This window comes from Mustela putorius, unplaced genomic scaffold (genome assembly GCF_011764305.1).
Source record: "Mustela putorius furo isolate JIRA1106 unplaced genomic scaffold, ASM1176430v1.1 tig00003962_pilon_pilon_pilon, whole genome shotgun sequence".
NCBI lineage: Eukaryota > Metazoa > Chordata > Mammalia > Carnivora > Mustelidae > Mustela > Mustela putorius.
The window spans coordinates 13,805,042-13,828,701 of record NW_025422106.1 but is presented as its reverse complement, the minus strand read 5'-3'; the positions used below and the strand labels follow the sequence as shown (position 1 = coordinate 13,828,701).

Below are 23,660 nucleotides of genomic sequence, written 5' to 3'. Positions count from 1 at the left end.
TGTTTGTTCCTTTGGCCAGCAATACCCAGTTCAATGTACTTTAAATGAGTAGCTTGGAAAAGACATGCTTTCTGTGGCCCTGAGGCTGCAACCAAGAAGAGTGAAAAATGCTTATCAAATTTTTTATTGCATTCTCTCTAGCTGATTTTAAACATTTTGTGTTCTACAACCACACATCTGTTGCTACTGATCCCATTCCTTTCTCCATCTAATTATTCCATTTAACCTGTACTTTGTTTTAAGTGCCTCTAAAATGAAGTTTATTTTATTTTACTTTAGAAACCCTACAGGGGTACTCCAGAAAAGGGGGAGAAAGAGACCATTTTGAAATTGCTAATCCTATGAAAATTAAGGGACTTGTTATTTCACGTCTATCTGTTTATTGGTTATATCAGACTCATTAGTATCTGCAGCAGAATAGCAAATGATTACTAATTTTTTCAGTTATTTATCCATACTCTATAACCGTATGATATACATGTATTTGTTAATGTGAAATGAGTTTTCCTCTAATTTTTTGTGCATTTTCCCCCCTTTTCCATGAAGGCCTTATCTGTTTGGAGCGGGGTGTTTTTCCATAAAAGCTCCATGGTGAGTCCCAGTTCAGTCCCGCATGCCTAATTCATTTGCTGTACTCTCAGAAAGTAACTCTGTTTTGTACTTTTGTTTTCAGTTGCATGGCCTGATCACAGATAGATGCACCAAATTACTGAATAATTTGTAGAATGGAACATGAATGTTGATATTTAAGCTTTACAAGAGCAGGCATTTTGGTTTCACTTCATTTCTTGAAGTGTCTATTAAAAAAAATCACAGATTAATATTTAAAAATAAGAAATTAGAAGGATCCTCTCATAATGCTAGCATATGTTAGAAGACAAGGCTAACACCCAAGTTTAGAGCTTCGAGAATGATAGAGAAGCTCCCTACACATTGTGCTGAACATTCAAAGATGTGATTTATTTTGAAATATAAATATATTTAAGGTCTACTAAAAATACCCTATAAATATTATTGCATTTTATTTGGTACCAAAGGAATAGAGTTAGTTCTGACATTCTTTTCTGTTCTTTATTTATTTAGAAGTTTAGCTATTTAAGGATCCACATAATAAGGAAATTTGTGATTCAAATAAAAGCTCCTAAATAATTTATTATTTTGAGTTATTGGCACCTCCTCACTGTAACTTATTTATTTAATAAGTTCTTAAGTTACATTGCCTAAAATACAATTTTATCAGTCTTAGATATGATGGTCATGGAAAAGAAACAGCATATTTAATACTTTTATGTAAAGATGCAAAGTAGAATATTTAGGAGCTCGTATATTTAACATATGGCTAAGAGTCAGGGCTCTAGTATCAGATCATCGAGGTCTTAAACCCCATTTCACACACTACCTCCCTATATGATCTTGTGTAATTTTCTAAACCCTGTTTCTTGGTTTCCTTATCTGTTAAGGAGTTACCAGTAGCATCTACGGTATGTGTTCATTATGAAGATGAAATGAACTGACAATATAAAGTGCTTAGAACAGTGCTTGGCACATAGTAAGAGCTCAGTAAATGTTAGATGCTTCTGCTGCTATTTCTTGTTTTAGGGAAAAATACCATTTTTGAGAAGCTTTTAAAAATTTGATCATATGTTTTTGTTTTTGTTTTTTCACTTTTAAGAGTTAAATGAGCCAAAAGGAAATTTGGGGCAATATAAAGTATATCAATTTTATAAATGTAGACAGGATACTTAAAAGAGTTCTGCACGTGTGTGTGTAGTTCTCATAACTGCTACTGGGAATTGTTCATACTGTCCCATTATCCCAGGGAAAAGCCCCTCAGCTGTTTTTCTCCTGGACAAAAAGAATCTGAAATAGTTCTTGAAGGTATACTATAATTTGATGCAAACTATTTTCAGTGGTCATCTGCCACAGGAACATCTGAAGATTTCATTATCATATAAGAATAGGGCAACAAATCATAAAAACCTCCTTGAAATGCAGCCTCAAAATTAGGACACAGATTGTGAAACTATTCTAAAGAAATTCAGCATATAAATGAGTAAAAAATCCCATACAAGTCAATCTTTATTCTTTTTTTTAACCAGATTTCTTCCCCAAACAAACAAGATACATGTATCTTATTTAGAAGCTTGGATGAGCAGTTTTTAAATGCCAGATTCAACATAGGACAACATTTCTTTGTAGACCAAACTTAAAATTAGATTCCATCTTAGGATAAATTTCTCATTCTCTAAGTACAAAGAAAAAAAGGGTTAGTATGTTAATAGAGATTGAAGTTTTAGCATAGAAGTAAAGACGGAGTAACTAATGTTGTATGTGAAATCAGAAAACTCCATTCCTTCAACAGCTTATGTGCTCCTCAAATTTAAGCAAAAGCACTTGTCAACCAGAAATGATTTGAGGTTGAAACAAGATTAAAAGAGCCAGATTAAAGAAAGGGATATATGAAATATAGTAGACTTTTAAATCATTGCCTGTCCCTTAGAAGACTGCTCTGTGGTCTGTTTGATGCCATCGTTAGCTCACAAGAAACTCGTTTTTAGTCACTTATACTAGCCTAAAAGATCCTCCTTTAAAATACGTTCCTTTACTAGTGGTGCATGTTTTTCCCATTAAGATCTTAATGAAACTTCAAATTAAGGCAGCAAAATGAATATAAATTTGACAACTTCTCCTAGCTTGTTTATAAGGGTTTCTTTGTTTTAATAGTCTTTGCTATTTTTTCCTTGATATTTAGCATTCAACCTGAGGATGTTTTTATTTACCATTATGAAATAAAACATTATGCCAAATAAATATGTTTATAGTATTTCCAGTTGCAGTGTGATATTTGTATTTTAGAAGAAAAATGGAATGGACATTTCATGCAATTTTTTAAAATACTTTCAAGCAGCAACCTTTGTATTTAGCTAAGATTTTGCTCTTGGTAGATCACAATTTCTACTAATTCTCTATTCTTTGATAAACTGATTTGTTTAAATTCATGCAGTTGCAGTGAGTCAGTTTAAAATAATGTCTGCCCTTTTGATAACAAAATAAGCTTGTTGGAAAGTTGTACGGACTGTCTTCGACATTTTAGCCATTTTTTGAACTCTCGGGATTATGCATCCTCCAGGATATTTGAGTCCGAATGACTGTAAAATATTGTATAATATTTTATATAATAATAATATAATTTATATTATAATATAGTGTTGTAAAATATTATAAAAGAATCACACATGTAACATATTTTTAATATAGAAACTTTAAGAGAAATAGCCATTGTGAACTTTTTAAAATGAATTTTGCTCCCCGTATTACAATTAAGTAATAAGTATTTATTGAGCTCCCAGTGTACACGTAGTATTATGTTTAAACTGCTGTTATTTTTTAGTTGCTTATCAAAAGAAAAATATATACATAATAGTGTAGATGAAAACCCATTTGAATATATCCCATACTCATAACCTGGGTTTGTGTTATATCAGGTTAATTTAAAGAAGAATTAAAACTTACATATCAAATTATATTTAAAGTTTTAATTAGTGCTGAGACTATTCGGTTTATATATATGTAAATAGTTCATTTAAACTAATCTTGTTCTTTTGAGGATATTTAAAATACTATAAATTCATTTTTGAAAGAAAAGTTTTATATAAAGAGGAGAATCTTAAGTTTACATTAATCTGTTAGATCTTTAAGAATAATTTGTGATAGGATAATTTTAGGTATATTATTAATATCTTTATTTAAAATAAAATAGTTTCAGTTTCCCTCTTAGTTCTTCTCTTAGAAAAACAAAGTTTAGAGTGAAAAAAAAACCTTCTAAATTCCTTTTAAAAGCTCAATCACAGCGAGGAATATAAAGATAAGATTTTTTTTTCTTACATGCAAAGATATTATAACATACCACTTGTAATTCTTACAGCAATATTGTATTAACATTTACAGTGGAAAAGGAAAGAAACAGTGCTTCTATCCCAATTTAACTCTTTCCATGTTTGTGTCCTTTAAACAAGGCAGTGGACGTCATTGCTGCTTTTCATGCCATGTGCAGATGCTCCTCTTACGTCCTATTCTATGGGATGTAGTAGATTTACCCAGAAGGACATAATTTTTCTGTAATTTTAAAGCAGATATTATTAGAGTTTTGCTTTTTTCTCTTTGTAGTAGGATGTAGAGAGAAAAAGAGGCTAGAGAAATTTGATATGTTAATCTGACTGGATTATATAATATAGTAAAAGCCAATGGGGTAACTTCAATAGTCTTTGTAAGTATTTTGAAAGAGGTCATAATGTTAATAGCCCCAGAACTTATGATAGCTGTGAAAATGATTCTCATGCTATAGTTAGGTGGTTAAGTCTCCCAATAGAAGTGAAAAAGAGTGAAACTCCTGAGTTTTCATTTAGTACCTTGTTTTGTTTTTCTTTGTTTTACTTTTTATTATGTTGTTCTCTTGTATTGAGTTTAGTAAATATGATATTTTTATAATCATTATTTTGGCCAGTAGGGCAAAAATAATAAATGGAAGTTAAAAATAATAATGAAAGTTGAATTCATTCCATTTTTCTTTTATACACTGCTCACAAATTAAGCCAAATTTTACTTTTCATTCTTGAACATGAGGCTATTTATGATGGACTCAGGGGAGTAAGGAGCAGGAGTTCTCAGAGGAGTCCATGAGCTCCATCAGTATGTTTTGTTTTTCTTTAAAACCATGATCAACACAATTAAATTTCTGGGTGCCATATACATTGGAATTTTATTTTTTATATCGGACTATTTAATAAATTAATAAATAAATGTGGGAAGGCCTCCAAACACTCACAGGTCTTCTTTTAAAACTTGCAAATGTTTTGTAATGGGATTTATTAAGCCCCTTTTGGAGGATAAAGGGAGATGTTGAGAGGAAGACAGGAGAAAAGGTAGTATTGGAATGCTTTTCTAAAAGGATTGGGTCACCAGTATAGAAGTGAACATGATTTACAAGGCTAGTACTTTTATCTTTTGTTCCTTTCACATATGTATCATTTTTCAGTGTTTTATTTTTCTGCCAACAAAAGGTTATTTTGCATTAGAAATATTCTGGGTTATTTTGGAAAAGTTCAGTTCTGCCTCCATTCCAAATTCCTTGTTAGTCCTTTTAAAACTTAGGATAAAGGGCAAAATGAATCAAAGTGAAATTTTTCTTCCCTTGTATAGAAATACTTAATTAGTGATAATCTTTTCTTTATATTATTTCTCCTTTTAATTTTTCTGAAAGTCTTCTAGACACATATCTTTATATTCTGTTTTGTTAAATACCACAGTCGTCCCAAATGTAGTTTGATGGTAGAAATGACTTGCTATGAATATGTTCACCAGATATGCTTCCTCCCCACTTGACAGCACTATACCACGGAGGAGAATAGCAAGCTATTCTCAGGGATGAAAACTCTTTGGGAAGGGGCAGAGAGGGAGAGAGAGAGAGAATCCCAGGCAGGCTCCACACCCAGTGCAGAGCTGATGTGGGGCTTGATCTCATAACCCTGAGATCATGATGTGAGCCAAAATCAAGAGTAGGATGCTTAACTGACTGAGCCACCCTGGTACTCCAGGGATGGAAACTGTTTTAATCACTCACTAAACACAGACTTTTGCTAATGTGATTTATTAAGGCCCCATCAGAGGAAAAAGAAGAAATAGTGTATAAAAATGAAAATGATCAGGACGCCTGGGTGGCTTGGTTGGTTAAGCGGCTGCCTTTGGCTCAGGTCATGATCCCAGCGTCCTGGGATCGAGTCCCACATCGGGCTCCTTGCTTGGCGGGGAGCCTGTTTCTCCCTCTGCCTCTGCTGCCACTCTGCCTGCCTGTGCTCGCTCGCTCGCTCTTTCTCTCTCTCTCTGGCAAATAAATAAATAAAATCTTAAAAAATAAAAAAAGAAAATGATCATTCTTTACATAATTTTAAGCATACCTTTATCATAAGATACTTATTCCCTGCAGGAGATAGCGAGTTTGTATAAAATAATACCATGTTGATGCTTTTTAGTTGTGTGTTCAGAAGCTGAGTTGTGTGTTGTGTTATAGAAGTATAAGAGGTTTTAGCTTTTGACATCAATTGATTAGACTGGAAGCTAATAAACACATACAGAATATATTTTTGCATGGCCAAAGAATAAATTATCGTATTTCTACTCTTTATTACTGTGTTATCAAGGAACTATCTTGCCTAATAGCAACCGTTTTTCAGTTCTGTTTAGGAGGCATACTTTATATGTGCCATAGTCTGTCTGAAGAAGTGTTTTCTCTCTCATTGCTTACCACATGTCTTAAAAAAACAAAAACAAAAATAGCATTCAGTAATTTCCAAAGAGCTTTGAATTTGTCCCTATGAAGCTTATTTGTACATTGTAGTATTATTGTTCCCTGATGGTGATTCTAGTAAAAACACATAGTTACGTAATTGGAAACACCTTTCAGTAAATTCTGGAATGGCTTTTTTTCTCCTTTCTCTCCAACCTCCCCAAACTCTTAAGGGTTAAAAATGGCCGAAGGAACTAAAAAATGCTAGTTATAGGAACTTATTGGCTCAGTGATAGCAGTTCAGTGATGGTGGAAATAAAGGCTTTGAAGGAGAATTTACACTCTAAGGTATTACAGCAATGAGCATCATGACTGGAAAGTGTAATCTGATGGCGGTTACCCTGATACCTAGGAAAGGTGTGTGTTTGTTCTGGGGTAGGTGGGGTCAAGGTGTGGGAGTCTTCTTTTCTACTGGTAGGTTATTGTAGTTGTGGTAGATGAAACCAGGAAGATGTGAAACTTTCTAGAACCAGATTCATTTCATCAAAACACTTTTTTTTTAAAAAACCATGTCTCTTAATTCGTTGTCACTGGAAGTCTGACTGTGACTGGTGTTGGTAGGTTAGGCTGGGGTGTGGTTTTTATGTGAAGTGATTTAGAAATGTTAATGATGAAAAGAAGAGGCCTTTTCATATATGGCAAGGGCATTACCATAGATTTGGCACAAAGAGAGAGCCAAAAAGACCAATCAGAGTGGACTCTGACCCAAACTTTTTGCTTTCTGTAGGAGGAAGATGTCAGAGCAGAAGGGTGGGGAAATAAAATACATGGAAAACTTTCAGGTGTCACAGGGACCTGGAAACTGAGATTACCAAAGCACAGTTTGGTGTTTTGGAAAATTAGGTGAAGGTGGTGTGCCGTGTAGAAGACAGTTAACCCTGTTGAGTACCATCATATGGGAAGGCACTGCCGTGATTGTCTTATGCACTTGCCCTAATACAGTGGTTCTTAAACCAGAATTTCTTGAAGGTCTTGTTAAAAAAAAAAAAAATTACTGAAACTAAAAGCACAGATGATTAGGCCCTACCCCCAGAGTTTGGAGTGTGGCTTGATGAATATTTGTATATCTAAGAAGTACTCAGATGGTACTTCTAGCCACAGAGCCCACTTAGAGAACAAAGAACAAGTAATAAGAAATATAACAGAAATAAATAACAAATAATGCTTAAAATAACCCTATGAAATAGGCGTTACTATTTTTATTTTACATATTAGCCATCTGAGCCCCAAGAAGTTAAATAACTCAACCAAAGTCACATAGCTAAGAAGTGGCAGCATCCAGGTTTCTTCTCGGCTCCCAAACCCAATCTTTCTCCACCTAATTATACTTTACTAAAAGATAAAGAGATAAAGGACAGTGAACAAAAGAAGGTAGAAATGATGTTATTTGACACTGGAGACTGAGTAGCAGTGTAGGAACATCAGAGCTCTGGTGTCCAGACTGGGCTGTGATCTTGACCAGGATGCAGTGAGGCTATTTTCTGGTGTGTGAATTAGAGAAAGTCTGACCACCATTTATCTGAGGTGGCCAGCAGAATTGCCAGTGAGCTTTGAGGTGGCCTTTGCCAAATCAGAAGAGAAATACTAGAATTTCACAGAAGATGAAAGGTTGATATTAGAAGTGATGGTATACAAGCTAATTTGGAGAAAACAAAGAGGAAAGCAAGTACTTTTTTATGGTAGTTACATTAGTGATTTAAGGCGTCCTCAAACATGTGAAGAACAGAGCAGAAACACACATTGTTTTCACAAAGCCTTGAAAAAAAAATAAACAAATAGTTTAATTAGTGGATATGATTGCATTAGAACATTTGAGCTTCTCCCCCTACATTGTCTAACTGTATGTAGCATTGTGGCTGAACCATTTGCGGGGTTTCATTCTGTATCATCTCATTATTTTCATACATGCTGTCTCCATTCAGTTGTCCTGTCAGTCCCACATCTTATATATCAAAATGAAATGATAAATGATTTTATTACTGTGAAATACTTACACTGGTTCTATTGTTCCACTTTAAAATCTTCAAGGAAATGTTATCCATCTGAAAAGAAGGGACTTGGATTTCACCAACACATACCTCAAAAAGGGGTTAATTTTTATTGTTTTTATATGTTACTATTGTGATAATACTCCAGAATTCTGTACTAATTGTACTTCTACTGAAGAATATAGTTTCACAGCACCAGTTATCACTTAAGGCAAAATGCATGTCCACATTGGAGGGTTTGAATTCTCAGAGGTGAAATTTTAAAGAAAATAATGTTACTGTCTTGAGGTCTGTGATTCCATCATGGTTAATTGTTTTTTACTATCATTTTATTTTTTAAGCAAAGTTAAACCACCTCCACAAATTTCACCCAGCAAATCGATGGGCGGAGAATTTTGTGTGGCTGCAATGTTCGGGACATCCAGATCGTGGTTTGCAAATAATGCAGGTCTGAAAAGAGAAAAAGGTATGGAGCTTAATGTAGATTAAACTTGCCACTTATAATTTTTGTTTCTTGAGGGAAAGTCATAGTAGTTCTTCTTGAATAATCTTGAACCCAGTATTCTCTGAATCCATTTTTCCATTCAGTTAGCACGTTTCTCCTCAACTAGTCAAGCCTCATTAAGGACAAAGGCTATCCTCTCACTATAAATGCGAAATTAATTGCCCATCCAATGTATTTTGCTTTGTTGATGACAGTCTACCAGTGTCCTCAACATCGTTAATTCCATTCCAATCTGCATTTTTCCATTATTTTATACTTACATTTGTGACAAGCAAATTCCATGCCATTGCCTCTGAGGTGTTCTCCCTGTTTCAGAGACAAGGAGCTCGAATCCAAAAAGTTTGAATATCTTAGCTGAAAGCACTAGTTAGGGAGTGATGGCATCCGAGTTTGAATCTGGGTTTTCTTTCTTTTTTTTTTTAAATTTTTTATTTTTTATAAACATATATTTTTATCCCCAGGGGTACAGGTCTGTGAATCACCAGGTTTACACACTTCACAGCACTCACCAAAGCACATACCCTCCCCAATGTCCATAATCCCACCCCTTTCTCCCAAGCCCCCTCCCCCCAGCAACCCTCAGTTTGTTTTGTGAGATTAAGAGTCACTTATGGTTTGTCGAATCCGGGTTTTCTAAAGCGCTGTCCTGACATTAAGAAACAAACAAAAAACCACCACCAACACCTTTGCCCTGTTATAAGTTAAAAGATAAAAACAGGCTCCTGCTCATAAATGAGTCATTTTTTTAAAAAGATTTATTTATTTATTTGAGAGAGAGCACGTGTGAAAGCAAGGGGAGAGGCAGAGTGAGAGGAAAAGAGAGAATCTCAAGCAGACTCCACACTGAGCATGGAGCCTGACACGGGGATCAATCCCATGACCCTGAGGTCACAACCTAAGCTGAAATCAAGGGTCGGACAGTCAAACTGAGCCACCCAGGCACCCCTAAGAACCATCTTTTATGGTAACCATTGCTCCTCTGAGTTTATAGAGTTGTGTTTTTTTAATCCCTGCTTCATTTGCCAAGAACAATACCTAAAATTTTTGTATAATTACTGCTTTAGTATGTTACTCCTTATTGCTTGTGTGTAGAGGAGTGCCTGCATTCGTGGATCAGGTATTTAATTTTGAATGTTAAGATTGTGCCCTTATTATTTCAGCACTATTAAAGTAGGTCACAAACTGAGTTGTTAGCGAGGCTCTTCTCTGCCCAGCTCCACAGGCTGTATTGTTCTTGGCAAAATGGCCCTGCTTTACGCTCAGTACTGGCAGTCAGACATCAGCCCTCTCCCTTGTTATCGCCTTTCTGTGACCCTTTCCTTGGAAATAGGATCTCAGGCACAGCAGGTTCCTTGCCTAAGTAGGAGAGGATACAGTAAAGTATGTAAGCCTTCCATTTTCTTATCCCATCTCTATTTTTTTGTTACCTCCTTAGTTTTAATGATGCTATCAAAATGACTTTTTGTTACTAGTTAAAACCCTCTGTGAAGCTCAATTTCAAATGCTTCTCCCTTCTGTTCTAATTACCCTTTTAACTTACTCCTCCTTTATGTCCCCCTGACTGGTCGTTAGCCATTTTCTCAAATCAGCTGTAATTGATTCCTCTGGCATGGAGATAAGGTGACCCACCCAGCATTCATGAGTCATTTTATATGCTCCTGGGTTTACTGTAAAACCCAAGATAGAGGACTAAACCTGTTTTTGTAGTGAGGACATGTGTACTCCTTATAAAGTCATTTGATTAGAACCATATTCAGCACCTGACCTTAAAGTATGAGTGGTCTTCCTTTACCGTAGAGGCCAGTGATCCCATGGAGAGGAAAGAAGAAAGAAGATTGGGTGGAGGGAGGATGTGCATGTTTTTCATTTATTTGTTTTAATCCAGATTTTAAAAATAAAGTTTGTGATGCCTGGGTGGCTCAGTTGGTTAAGTGTCTGACTCCTGATTTTGGCTCAGGTTGTAATCTCAGGGTCATGAGATTGAGCCCTGTGTCAAGAATCCTTGCTCAGCGGGGGGAGTCTGCTGGAGATTCTCTCCTTACCTCTCCTTCTGGCCCTCCCCTGTCCAATAAACAAATCAGTCTTTAAAAAAAATAATAAAGTGTTCTGAGAGAAAGCAGAGGAGAAGTTAGGCTGATTTAAGCATGCAGAGAGCCTCTCATGCAGTTGAATTGGTACATCCTGCATAACTACTTTTTTGTCCATATGTTGTTCCTTTCCAGTCAGTCCGTCCCTATCCCACCTGCTATTGTTCATTTTTTATAATGGGGAACAAATTACATGGCAGAAAAATGCAAAAGGCTGTGAAATGTTTCATTGTATTAGAATTTTGAGAATCATTTTTGAAATAAATTGCTTAAGATTTAAAAATATTTTGATTCTCGGGGCGCCTGGGTGGCTCAGTGGGTTAAAGCCTCTGCCTTCAGCTCGGGTCATGATCCCGGGGTCCTGGGATCGAGCCCCACGTCGGGCTCTCTGCTCCGCGGGGAGCCTGCTTTCTCCCCTCTCTCTGCCTGCCTCTCTGCCTTCTTGTGATTTCTCTCTCTCTGTCAAATAAATAAAATCTTTAAAAAAAAAATATTTTGATTCTCATACTCATTAGCATTCACTTCTAAGAAGTAACCTTTAGGCAGGTAATAAAACATTACCTGCCATATTTTCTCTCAACAGCGTCAAAAATGGACGGAAAGGTCAATAACTTGTAAAAATTGCACTGTGCTCCTTTTATGCCATTATTGCAAAACGAGGATTTGTTTTTCTGTTTGTAGATCAGTCCAAACAAGTTGTAGTTGAGTCTCTCTACATCATTAGCTGCTATGGGACCTTAGTGGAGCACATGATGGAGCCACGGCCGCTCAGCACTGCCCCCAAGATTAGTGATGACACCCCACTGGAAGTGATGACCTCACCTCGAGCCAGCTGGACCCTGGTTAGGTAAAACCTCTTTCCATTGTCTTTAGCAGCTTTATTGAGGTATAAAATATTGAAAATCTACAATCTGATCAAATTTGATATATGTATACAGCTGTGAAACCATCACTGTGATCAACATTATAAGTATGTCCATCACCCCCATAGGTTTTCTTGTGCCTCTTTGCAGTCTCTCCCTCTTGCCCCTCTTCATCCCTACCTTACCCACTGAGCCCCAGGCAACCACTGCTTTCTATCATCAGAGATTAGTTTATAGTTTCTAGAATTTTATATAAATGGAATCATAGTGTGTGTGCTCTTTTTATTTTGTCTTGCTTCTTTCCACCCGGCAAAATTATTTTGATCCATCCCTATTGTTGCATGTATCAGTAATTCCTTTTTTGATTTATAATTTACATATAATACAGTTCACCCTTCTAAAGTGAATTTTCAGTACGTTGTACACCCATCACCACAGTCAATTTTCATCACCCCCGAAAGAAACCCTATACCCATTAGCAGTCTCTCCATTTTCACCAAACCCTTCAGCCAATTTGCTTTCTGTCTCTTTGGATCTGCCTACTATGGACATTACATATAAATGGAATCATATAGCATATGACCTTTTTCATCTGATTTTCTTCAGTTAGCATAATGTTTTCAAGGTCCATCCATGTTATAACATGCATCAGAACTTGATTCCTTTTTATGACCAAATAATAGCCCACTGCATGGATATGCCACGTTTTGTGTCCATTTGTTTATTCTTCTCATTTATCCATCAGTAGATGACACTTCCACTTTTTAGCTGTCATGAATTATGCTGCTGAGAACATTCATGTACAGATTTTTGTGTGATCATGTTTTCAGTTGTCTTTGTTTGCCCCTTTGAGTTAACTTGTCCTTGCATCTTTGTATTACATTTTCCAGAACTTGGTTTTTTTTTTTTTTTTTTTCTATTCCATGTATAGAGCTTTACTGCTTCCTCTATTTCCAGTCTCATGTTCACTGAAAATAGAAAGTGTATTGGAATAACCATTAAGGGGACTGGAAATGAATATAAGCAGATTGGAAGGTTTCACCAAGATATAATGGCTAAACACTGTAGAAATGTTTATTAAGAATTGGAGCCCTTCTCAAAAGTACATGATCATTAGAATCTTTATAAGCAAGTGTCAAGAGGGAGAAATAAAATCTAGAATTAAACCTGTTCGACACAGTGTATAAGGGTATAGAAGAGACAGAAAAAAATTTGTCCTGACAACTATTGAAGGAAACAGACAAAAATGGATATGAAAATGATCCTTCTCCTTTTGACGTTTTAAAATATTCTTATATTGATTTTTGAAGGCTCCAGCATTCTTTACTACTACTTTACTGGACTAGATTGATCTGATCAATACCTTATTTATCAAGCTATTTAGGAACAGGCAGATCTAATTAAAATTACTGCACCATCATTGTTGAAATAAATGGCTTATTTTGGAGCTCAGATTCTAATTAGGTCTGTAATAAGTCAGCCATTAATTTAACTGTGTGAGTTTTTTTTTTTTAAGATTTTATTTATTTATTTGACAGACAGATCACAAGTAGGCAGAGAGAGAAATGGAAGCAGGCTCCCCACTGAGCAGAGAGCCCAATGTGGGGCTCGATCCCAGGACCCTGAGATCATGACCTGAGCCGAAGGCAGAGGCTTTAGCCCACTGAGCCACCCAGGCGCCCCTAACTGTGTGGGGTTTTTAAAAGCACTTTTACCTGACTTATTTTATTTTAAAAAATATACACATATTCTGAGACTAGTGAGCTCCAGCAGTTATCTGAAATTAGGTAAAATTAGAGCTACTTTATCTTGACTTTGAATAACATGCTTCCTCTCTGTCCAGTGCTTTGAATGTCTTGTCTATCCTATTGGAAGGTCTTCTGCTATTAAACCAATATCAGCTCTATGTAATTGTATGAGTCACCACCACCTTTTTTATTCTTTTTAAGCAGATGGCCTTGTATTTTAGGTTTCAGCACTCCCAACAAGTTCACTTTAATGATTGCAAAGATAGTGTGAGTTTATATCAATGTCTATAAGTGGTGACAGTGATGTGATTTACATCCCATCTATTAACCTTAAATATTAATATTCTGCCGTTTCCTTAGAACTCCTCAATGGAATGAATTGCAACCACCATTTAATGCAAACCACCCTCTGCTCCTTGCTGCAGATGCAGTCCAGTATTATCAGTTCTTGCTTGCTGGCCGTAAGTAGTTTCCATTGTTTTTTACCTACCGTACAGTGTTTTGAGATTTATCTTAAAATGCTGACTTTTAATGCATTCATGCATATTACCACAGGTCCACAGACCATAGGCCATAAAAATCAGATTGAGGCAAGTAAGATATTTAATATAAATGTAAACGGTAAGCCTTAGTACACATTAAGTATGACTCTGGCTGTTCATGTTCCATGGCCATGAGATGTAAACCTGAAGTTATATAAGTTCATGGGGATATGTCTGGTAGTCTTGAAAGTTTTTTTTTAAAGGAGGATACTAGGATATAATAAACTTCATAAAACTTGGTATCTGTTTCTGACATGGAAAAAAAAAAAAAAGCATGTTTCACTGTGAAAAGTATCAGCCAGGTTTTCTTTCTGTAGATTTTACTGGGAACAGTAAAGTAATGATTGCAACCTCATTGGGTGTTTATTTGTTTGTTTACTTTTATATCTAAGCCTGACATTTATAGAAATTGATCCATATTCTTTCTTTACATGTTGAGAACATGTACATTGGGGTAGAAACAGCTTATTTTGTAGGGGAGGCATGGAAAGACAATTTAATATTTATTATCCAGTTTATGGTCATAGAATTAAAAATTCTTTATGATTTTAATTTAATTTTGTAGGATTGACTGGATCCTTAATTTAACTTGATGGCTGTGAGTCCTGTATGTTTTTAAGAAACTTCCTAAAAATCAACATTGACATACTTTTAATGGAGTTTTGTTGTATTGAACTTACTATCTTGCCTGGCTGTTTTAGCAGCACGAAGTGAAATAGTTCCAAAACTGTTTTATTTTATGTTTATAATATGTTATATATTATACTGGAAACAAAATTTACCAACTTTATTTGAAATTTATAAAAGTCGGTAATTGTAACTCGTAGTTGGCAGTCTTGCTCTCTTTTAAAATTGAATTCACTGATTCTTCCAGCATGGATTTACTGAGTGACTTCTCTGTGTCAGGCACTTATGAGTTAAACATGAATAGCATGTTGCTTCTGTTCTCAGTGAATTCACTAATTCGGGAGCAGGTGTTTAATAAAAAAGTAAAATAAAATGAGATAGGTATATCAGTGAACTATGAGTGCAGAATTTCATTTGCCAAAGTCCTCAGAGAGAGGTATATGTAAGTGGTTTTGGGTTCAAGAAGCAGAGTTTACAGGCACCTATAGTTGTTATTAGGTCATGGAAGCATACACTTAGTTCTTATCATTTGAATCATTGAATTAGGAAAAAATGACATTTATACAATATCAAATTTAAATCATAAGAACATATTCCCCCCTACCTCTCAACAGGGGTGAAAATAACCACTGCTATTTTTTCATTTTGAATGAGGTAGAGTTGACCCAGAATAAATCTTCATTTGCTTTGTTTTGTTATTTTGATAATTTTGTTATTTATTGTGTCCAGTAGGCAAACAGTATATAGGCAAAAAGATACACAGAACAAAAATTAGGGCAAAAACCAAATGCAGCTCTGTACCTTAATTTTTGTGTTCTGGCAAATTAAGCTGATTGACGTTGCTTATTTCAGCAGCTCTAAACACCTTTGTCCAGTTTTCAGAATTACAGAGATCTCTAGGTGCACAGTTTAGAACCACCACTGTAGGCAGTAGCAAGCCACCAAATGTTTTCAGGCACTGGAGTGACACTGTCAGAACTGCATTTTAGAAAGGCACTCTGGCAATGTTGTAATGCGAGGTTCAGAGGAGGGGAGGGGTGTGGAGGAGGCTCAGTGATCCTGGATGAGAGGGCTTCAATTCAGTCTGTATTACGAAAAGTCAGGACAAACCTGTGAGATGTTGCAGAGTTGGAATACAAAAGAATTAGAGATAATTTGAAAGAAAGGAGTCACTGATAATTCTATGGTTTCTAATGAAAATATGTCATATAAATGCATTTTAGACCATTCCAGATGGACTAGCCTGGGACAAGGATAAAAAGGCCAGAGTTCCAGTTCCAAATCACCTTTCAATTATTTGATAAATATAAAATATTAATAATAATATTTACTCTTATAAAGGTGTTGTTATGGTCAACGAAGGGATGGGTTTCTGTAAAAACTGTAAACATCCACCCTATACAGAAACTAACTTGAATTTAAATTTTTAAAAAAGGGAAAAAAACCTGTAAAACAGTTTAAGCATCATCTGTATCTTTGTTTCTTATCTCAAAAGTACTGATTTTCAAATAATAGACTTCAGGGACTTAAGAATACCTATTCCGACAATGTGATTCTGATCATGATCATGTTGTAATATCTGCTGTGTAAGTCATTGATGTAATTAATTTGTTTTATCTTACTTTGTGAAATACCACTGATATAATTTAGTAGATCTTTAAAAAAACACCTAAGAGATAGGTAATTCTGTAATAATTTTATATTCTTTATATTGATGCCAGAGACACAGAAGTAGCCTGATTTTATTTTATTTTGATTTTAAAGATTTTACTTATTTATTTGAGAGAGAGAGAGAAAGAGAGAGAACACAAGCAGGGAGAGTGGGAGAGGGAGAAGCAGGCTTCCCACTGAGCAGGGAGCCTGACTTGGGGCTTGATCCCAGAATCCTGGGATCATGACCCCAGCCAAAGGCAGACACCCAATGACTGAGCCACCCAATTGCCCCAGATTAGTCTGATTTTAAAGTCCCCGTTTCCTTAGATAAAGAAAGATAATTTGATTGGGAGTCCTGGACATGCCATATATTACAGGACTGAAGCAATTAAATATGCAAAAGATGGACATCTGCGTCAGAGGAGTAAAAGCCTGAAATATAATTGGTAAAAGCAATGCTAGAGCCAGTTTAGAGAAAATGTCTTTACCTGCCCATCTGTTGAGTCCTTTATGTAAGTTAGAGCTTCATTAAGAAGATATTCTTAGTACCCTTTTGCTTTGTCTCTAGTTCCTCTTACTGAAACCATTTGAAAAGATGTTGTGACCTCTTAAAACACAAGTATACCATACCTGATGCCGAGGAGTTTTTTGTTTTACTTAACCATATTGAAAATCACCTCTTACTTCTCAACTTGAAGAATTGATAAATATATTACTGGAAGTATTTTCAGATATAACCATTCGGAGTAAAACTCTAATGCTAATTTGATGTTGCAAGCATTTTCTCAGATGTTGCAAGCATTTTTTTTTTTTTTTTTTGGTGTTGTATTTTGGATCTGTGGATCAAATGAAGCAGACTTGTACAAACTCCGGAAATGATAATAATAGTAGACAAAGTATGATGTAAATGGAAATGGGAAAGAGACTTTGTCTCAGGGAGAAGAGAGTAGGAGAGCAGGATGTTTAGCAAGGAATCCCCACTCCCCTTCCAGCCCTGTAATCATAATAAATACACTCACCGGTGGTTGATAAACAGAGTTCTACATATGTGGCAAAAGAGTAAATGGTAGGGGAAGGGAAGAGAAATCTGCCTGAAACACTAAAGACTTATCACCTAATTTAAAGTGAAGGAAGTCAAAACCAAAATTTTGTGTTTTTAGAAAAACTTTGATTTTTTAGAGAGAGAGCATGATGGGGTGTCAGGTGGGTGGGGAAGGGACAGAGTAAGCAGGCTCCTCTCCTAGCAGCAGACCCACACAGGGCTACGATCTCCTGACCCCGCGATCACAACCTGAGCCTAAATCAAGAGTAAGATGCTTAAAGAACTCAGCCACCCAAGCACCCCAAATTTTGTGTTCATAACTGTCATGATATTTCCCACCTATATTAATTGAATGGGAATGATACAAACTTAAGGCATTTTGGTTTGTCAGAAATTGACTTATACTAGAATGTTCTTTACATTATGGAGGTAGAGATGTCATCTTCATTATTAGGTTGAGTCATAGATATTACCATTTTGAGTAAGTAAAACAGAAATAAAATATCAGCAAATTCCTATGATTTTCTTGAGTAGATTGGTTAAATGTGCAAAGTGAATGTACAGACAGTAATCTGATCTTAATGTGTAGTTCAGTAAAGGTAAATTCAAGAATCTAATATTAAAAAATTGTTTTGCTTTGGTCATAAGAAATCTCATGAATAGTATATGAAAAGATTATAGCAGAGGAGATTCATAATTTTTGTGTTAATGCTATTTTTTCTCATTTGAAAAAAATTACATACTATAATTACCTTTTCTAAAATAGGCACTTTTTTCAGTGTATTACTTTGCCAAAAACAAAGATAAACATTAGGAGACTAACAAATGTCATCTAGCCTTGAATATGATCCCAAAATAGACAGTAACTTGTTCTTTTGTCCGCTTCAGAGCTTCCCAAATTGTAAATTAAAGATAGGGCTTAGTGAATTGACTTGGGAAAGTTATATTTAGGGGAAAAAGAATGTTTCCTCCTTTTCTTCCAGGTAATTTGGCAGCAGCAGTATTTTTAAGTTGCTGACATTAACTGGCTTTGTTGGGGGGGGTGTCAGACTTTGAATTTCTGAAGTAATCCCTGGGTATGTGAGAGGTTCCTCCCTAAACTCATTGAGTTTTCTTTGTTAAGTGGTAACAAGGGATCATTCAACAGAAACACAGCTTTGATATACAATAAAAAGGTGATCAGGAGCCATAGAACCTCTCTGTTTTACTGGGGATATAATTGTTTTCCTCTACCTTTGAAAGCATTATAGGAAAGTTGAGGAGAACCTTTGACACCATATGGAAAGGAATGAAAAACACAGAAAATGGTTAAAACATATATGTTTCAGACATGTACATTTCGGTTGGATTTAAAACTTTTTTATATATGAAAGTAATATTTTTTTATTGGGTATTTCTTGAGGCTCCCTTTGAGACTGACCATTCCTCTGAAACAACAACAAATAATAGAATATGTAAAACAACCATTTTCAAGTCACTGGATACCAGGGAATGAAGGACAGGGTTTCTGGGAGATGGGAAGCAAAGGAGGCAAAAGGCTTACAACTGCCTGTAGTTATTGCCTTGCAGGAGTCTGTGGGCCACGCTGCAGTAGCAGGGGTTGGGGGTGTGTGTGTGCAAGTGGAATACAGGGAAGATGGAACGGAGAGTCCAGTAAGACCAAGGAGGAGCACTTATCAGCAAACTATTATGAACTATTATTGTAAATAAAGTTTTACTCCAACAGCCTCGCCATTTCATTTCTCTGTTGTTTATGACTACTTTAAAATTATAACCACAAGTTTGAGTCATCATGACCCACAAAGCCCTGTTTACTGTCTGTTAACTCCTAACCTAGAATTTGCGGGATACACCATCAGAGAGAAGGGGTCTGTACAGAATGTGAGCTCTGAAGATCTGCAGAGAGTCCACAACACAGTATTGGTGGTTGTAGGAAACTGCCGGAAGCCAAGGAAATAACCATCAGAGAGTCCTAGAGGGCACAGAGCCTGGAGCTCATACATGGTCAGGAATCGTGACACTACAGCAGTTCTTATAATTGTATTCTGTGTGTTTAAGAAGTTAAATGGAGACATGGGAAATTTTAAAGATTCACATCAAAGTTCTGGATAAGAAAGCCTAAATCTGAAAGCTGCGCTTTGTATAAGATGAGTATAAATTAGGAATTGCAGAGGAAAATATTAGTGAACTCGAAGATAGACCAAGAGAAATTATCCAAAGTGAAACACCAAAAAAACCAGTATTTTAAATAGCTTCACAGAGCTGTGGGATAATCCTATGCTTGAAATCAGAGTCTCTGAAGGAGGGGTGGTATGACAAGCGAAATGGCCCAAAAATGTCCAAATCTGATACAAACTATAAACTCACAGGTCCACAAAGGTCAATAAATCTCAAACACAGGGAACTTAAAGAAAACTCTACCAAGGTATATTGTAATCAAATTGCTCAAAATCATTTAAAAAGGGAAAAATCTTAAAAGCAGCAAGAGGGAAATAAAGACGTTATATCCCAAGGCAAAAGTGATAGGAATGACAGATTTAGTACTGAAAGGAAGCACCTGTTAATCTAGATTTCTGTGCTCCTCCCCCATCCTTCAAAATGAAAGAACATTTTTTTCAGATATATGAAAGATTAAAAAATGATCAGCAATAGTCATGCTCTATATGGCATGTTAAAGGAAGTCCTTCAAGCAGAAGAAAAATGATACTAGATAGAAAGGAATGAAGAACACTGAAAATGGTTTAAAATATACAATATGGGAAGGGTTTTGGTAATGGTTTATGACTCTTTAAAATAAAATTTACTGGGGTGCCTGTGTGGCTCAGTCGGTTAAGTGTCTGTGTTTGGCTTAGGTCATGATCTCAGTGTCTTGGGATTGAGCCCCGCATTAGGCTCTCTGGTCAGTGGGAGCCTGCTTCTCCTCTCCTTCTGCCTGGCTCTCTGCCTACTTGTGATCTCTCTCTCTGTGTGTCAAATAAATAAAATTTTTAAAATAAAATTTACTCTTTGGGCTCTTGGGTGGCTCAGTCCGTTGAGCATCTGACTTTTGGTTTCAGCTCAGTCATGATCTCAGGGTCGTGGGATCCAGCCCCACATAAGCTGCTGTCCTCCCATGAAGGCTGTTTAAGATACCCTCCCTCTCCCTCCACCCCTTCCCAGCGTGCTGTCTCTCTTAAAATTAATTAATTAGTTGTTAATACAAAAACAGTATCCATTTATTGAGGTCTTTAAAATACACATATACATACATATACACATGAATGTGTGTATATATGTATATATATTGTGTGTGTGTATGTGTGCATAATGTATGTCAATAGTAGCATTAAGGCCAAGAGTATGGGAAATGGTACTATTGTAAGGTTTTGTTTTTGTTTTTTAATTTATTTGAGACAGAGAGAGAGAAACAGACCCCCTGCTCAGCAGGGAGCAGGAGACTCCCCACTGAGGGAGAAGCAGATTCTGCTAAGCAGGGAGTCTGATGTGGAACTCAGTCCCAGGACTCTGAGATCATGACCTGAGATGTTTCTGAGCCACCCAGGTGCCCTTTTTTAAGGTTTTTAGAATGTATATGAGTGGTATAACATGACTTGAAGGTAAACTGTGATGTGTATAACAAAATATATGTGATGTATGTAATGAAACCAAAAGCAACCAACACAAAGAAAGGAAATAAAAAGAAAACAAATAAGCAAGATGATGTAACCCTGAGCGTATCAGCACTCATATTAGTTATAAATAGTCTGAACATCCAAGAAAAAATCGCCTGGGTGGCTCAGTGGGTTAAGCCGCTGCCTTCGGCTCGGGTCATGATCTCAGGGTCCTAGGATCGAGTCCCGCATCGGGCTCTCTGCTCAGCGGGGAGCCTGCTTCCTCCTCTCTCTCTCTCTGCCTGCCTCTCTGCCTACTTGTGATCTCTCTCTGTCAAATAAATAAAATCTTTAAAAAAAAAAAAGATTGTCAAATTGGATTAAAAAAAACCCAACTATATTGACGCTTAGGAGAAACATACTTTAAATCCTGAGTTACTACATTAATATCAAACTACTTAGAATATTCTACAACGGTAGAATACACATTCTTTTCAAGTGCACAGCAAACAGTGACAAGGATAGACCATCTTCTGGGCCATCAAACATGTCTTAATAAATTGAAGAGCTCTCAAGTCATACAATGTATATATTCTCTGGCCACAATGGAATCAAATAAGAAATGAATAATAGATCTTTGGAAAATCCACAAATATTTGGAAACTAAACAACATACTTCTAAATAATACATGGTTCACAGAGGAAATCAAAAGGGAAATTAGAAATTATTTTGAACTGAATGAAAATGACAACAGAACAGAGCCATATCTTAGAATACTATTCAGGGAAAAAAGGTGGATTGCAGTATAAATACATGCAACAAATTGGATGAATCTCAAGGGCATTATGCCAAATGAAAAGGCCAATCTCAAAGGTTTGCTTAAAAACACCAAGAGCAGAAAGGATTCCATTTATATAACATTCTCAAAATGACAAAGTTAGAGAGGTGAACGACAAATTAGTTTTGACCAGGGTTTAGAGACAGAATGGAAGGGAAGGTGTTGGATGTGATTATAAAGGGTTAGGTAGATCTTTGTGGTGAAGACATAGCTCCATATCCTGATTATAGTTGAGGTTCCACAAATAAACATGCTACAAAATTGGATAGGACTCCATACAAACACACAAACAACACACATACACACCCTCACACAAATGAGTGTATATAAAACTATGTATATAAAACTGGTGAGTGAATAAAGTCTTGGATTGTACCAATGGTAATTTCCTCGTTTTGAAACTAGGTGAAGGCTATACAAGACTGTGCTGTACTATTTTGTAACTTCTTATGAATCTGTAATCATTTCAGAATAAAAACTTTAAAGAAAAATAGAAAAATATGTGGCATGGCACTACCTCAGTACTCAAGAGTAATTTTATAGGACTAAATAATACCTAATGTTATGAAAGCAATGAACTCAGCTTCCACATTCAGAAACTCGAAAAGGTAGAGCAAATTAAAGCAAAAGGAAGGACATGATAGAGATCAGGGTAGAAATAAAAACATATAAACAATAGATAAAATAGAAGTAATATAGAAAAACAAAAAAAATCAGTAAAACTATAGTGTCTTGGTGGTTTTTTCCTGCTGTGATTTGTGGGAATCTTGGACTTGTGGATTTATTTTTTCCTGAAATTTAAACATTTTTATGCAGTTACATGTTCAAATATTGTTTTCTGTCACTCCCCTTTTCTCCTTTTGTGACTCCAGTTATATGTATATGGACCACCTGATATTTTCCCAGCTTACTGTTCAATTTTTAAAATTTTTTGTTCGATCTTTAAAATACTTTTCTCTCTGATTTTGTTTAATTTGTATTTCTGTATGTTTAAATGCATCAAGTTTTCTACTTTGCCTAATCTGCTGTTAAATTTATTAAGCATTTTTTTCATTTCAGATATCCTATTTTTCATCCCTAGAAGTCCCAGTTGCGTCTTTTTTATGTCTTTCATTTCTTTCCTTATCATGTACGTGTTTGAACACATGGAGCATTTATTTTATAATAACTGTTTTAGAATCCCCATGTTCTAATGACTTTTACCACTATGATGTTTCTTGGAGGTTTTTCTGTTGATCGATGTTTTTTTCTAGGTCTGGTTTGCATTTTTCTGCTTCTTTATATACCTAATGATTTTTGATTGGATGCTAGACATTTTCAGTTTCATGTTGTTAAGTGGTGGATTGTTCTTTACTCCAAAGAAGCATTCATATTACTTGGAATAAATTTGATTCTTGCCATGCTTATTCTTAAGCCTTGCTATGGAGGGTTCAAAGTAGGCTTTTCCTTAGGCCTAATTTAGTTATTTTAGAAGATAATGTAAATCTAGTCTCTCTTATATAGCTCGTAGTGGAAATGTAAGATCATAACTATTTTTAAACCTCAGATGCTTAAGTCCTACGTATTACCTTTACCTTGCATTATACCAGCTATGCACTTTTACTTTTGGCACTTATTACTTTTGTCTCTAACATAAAGACAAGTAAGAAACATAACATGCGAGTTTCTATAGCACATTGTGATATGTGCTATGTTAATAGCTTGAATTAATTGATATAGAAATTCAAAGAAGGAAGAAGTTACTTATTAGTGAGGATGGAGAGAAGTGGCTAAGGAGGTTGCATCTGTGGGATTTGGGACTCTGTGAGGTGACTGAAGAAAAGTGAGGAGGAA

The 23,660-nt window shown here is 35.8% G+C and overlaps 1 protein-coding gene across 11 annotated transcripts in view; it reads left to right on the top strand.

The window, feature by feature from the left end:
• The window catches only part of BCAS3 (BCAS3 microtubule associated cell migration factor), a 584,626-nt gene that overhangs the window by 275,705 nt on the left and 285,261 nt on the right, over positions 1 to 23,660 (top strand). For 8 of the 11 annotated variants that reach the window (XM_045070196.1, XM_013053628.1, XM_004747244.3 and 5 more), the window contains exons 17-20: positions 547 to 591; positions 8,673 to 8,797; positions 11,605 to 11,770; positions 13,895 to 13,995. In XM_045070196.1, the coding sequence (XP_044926131.1) occupies positions 547 to 591; positions 8,673 to 8,797; positions 11,605 to 11,770; positions 13,895 to 13,995 (437 nt within the window). The remainder of the gene's footprint in view (positions 1 to 546; positions 592 to 8,672; positions 8,798 to 11,604; positions 11,771 to 13,894; positions 13,996 to 23,660) is intronic. The other 3 variants (XM_013053630.1, XM_045070195.1, XM_004747243.2) reach the window with 1 other exon arrangement.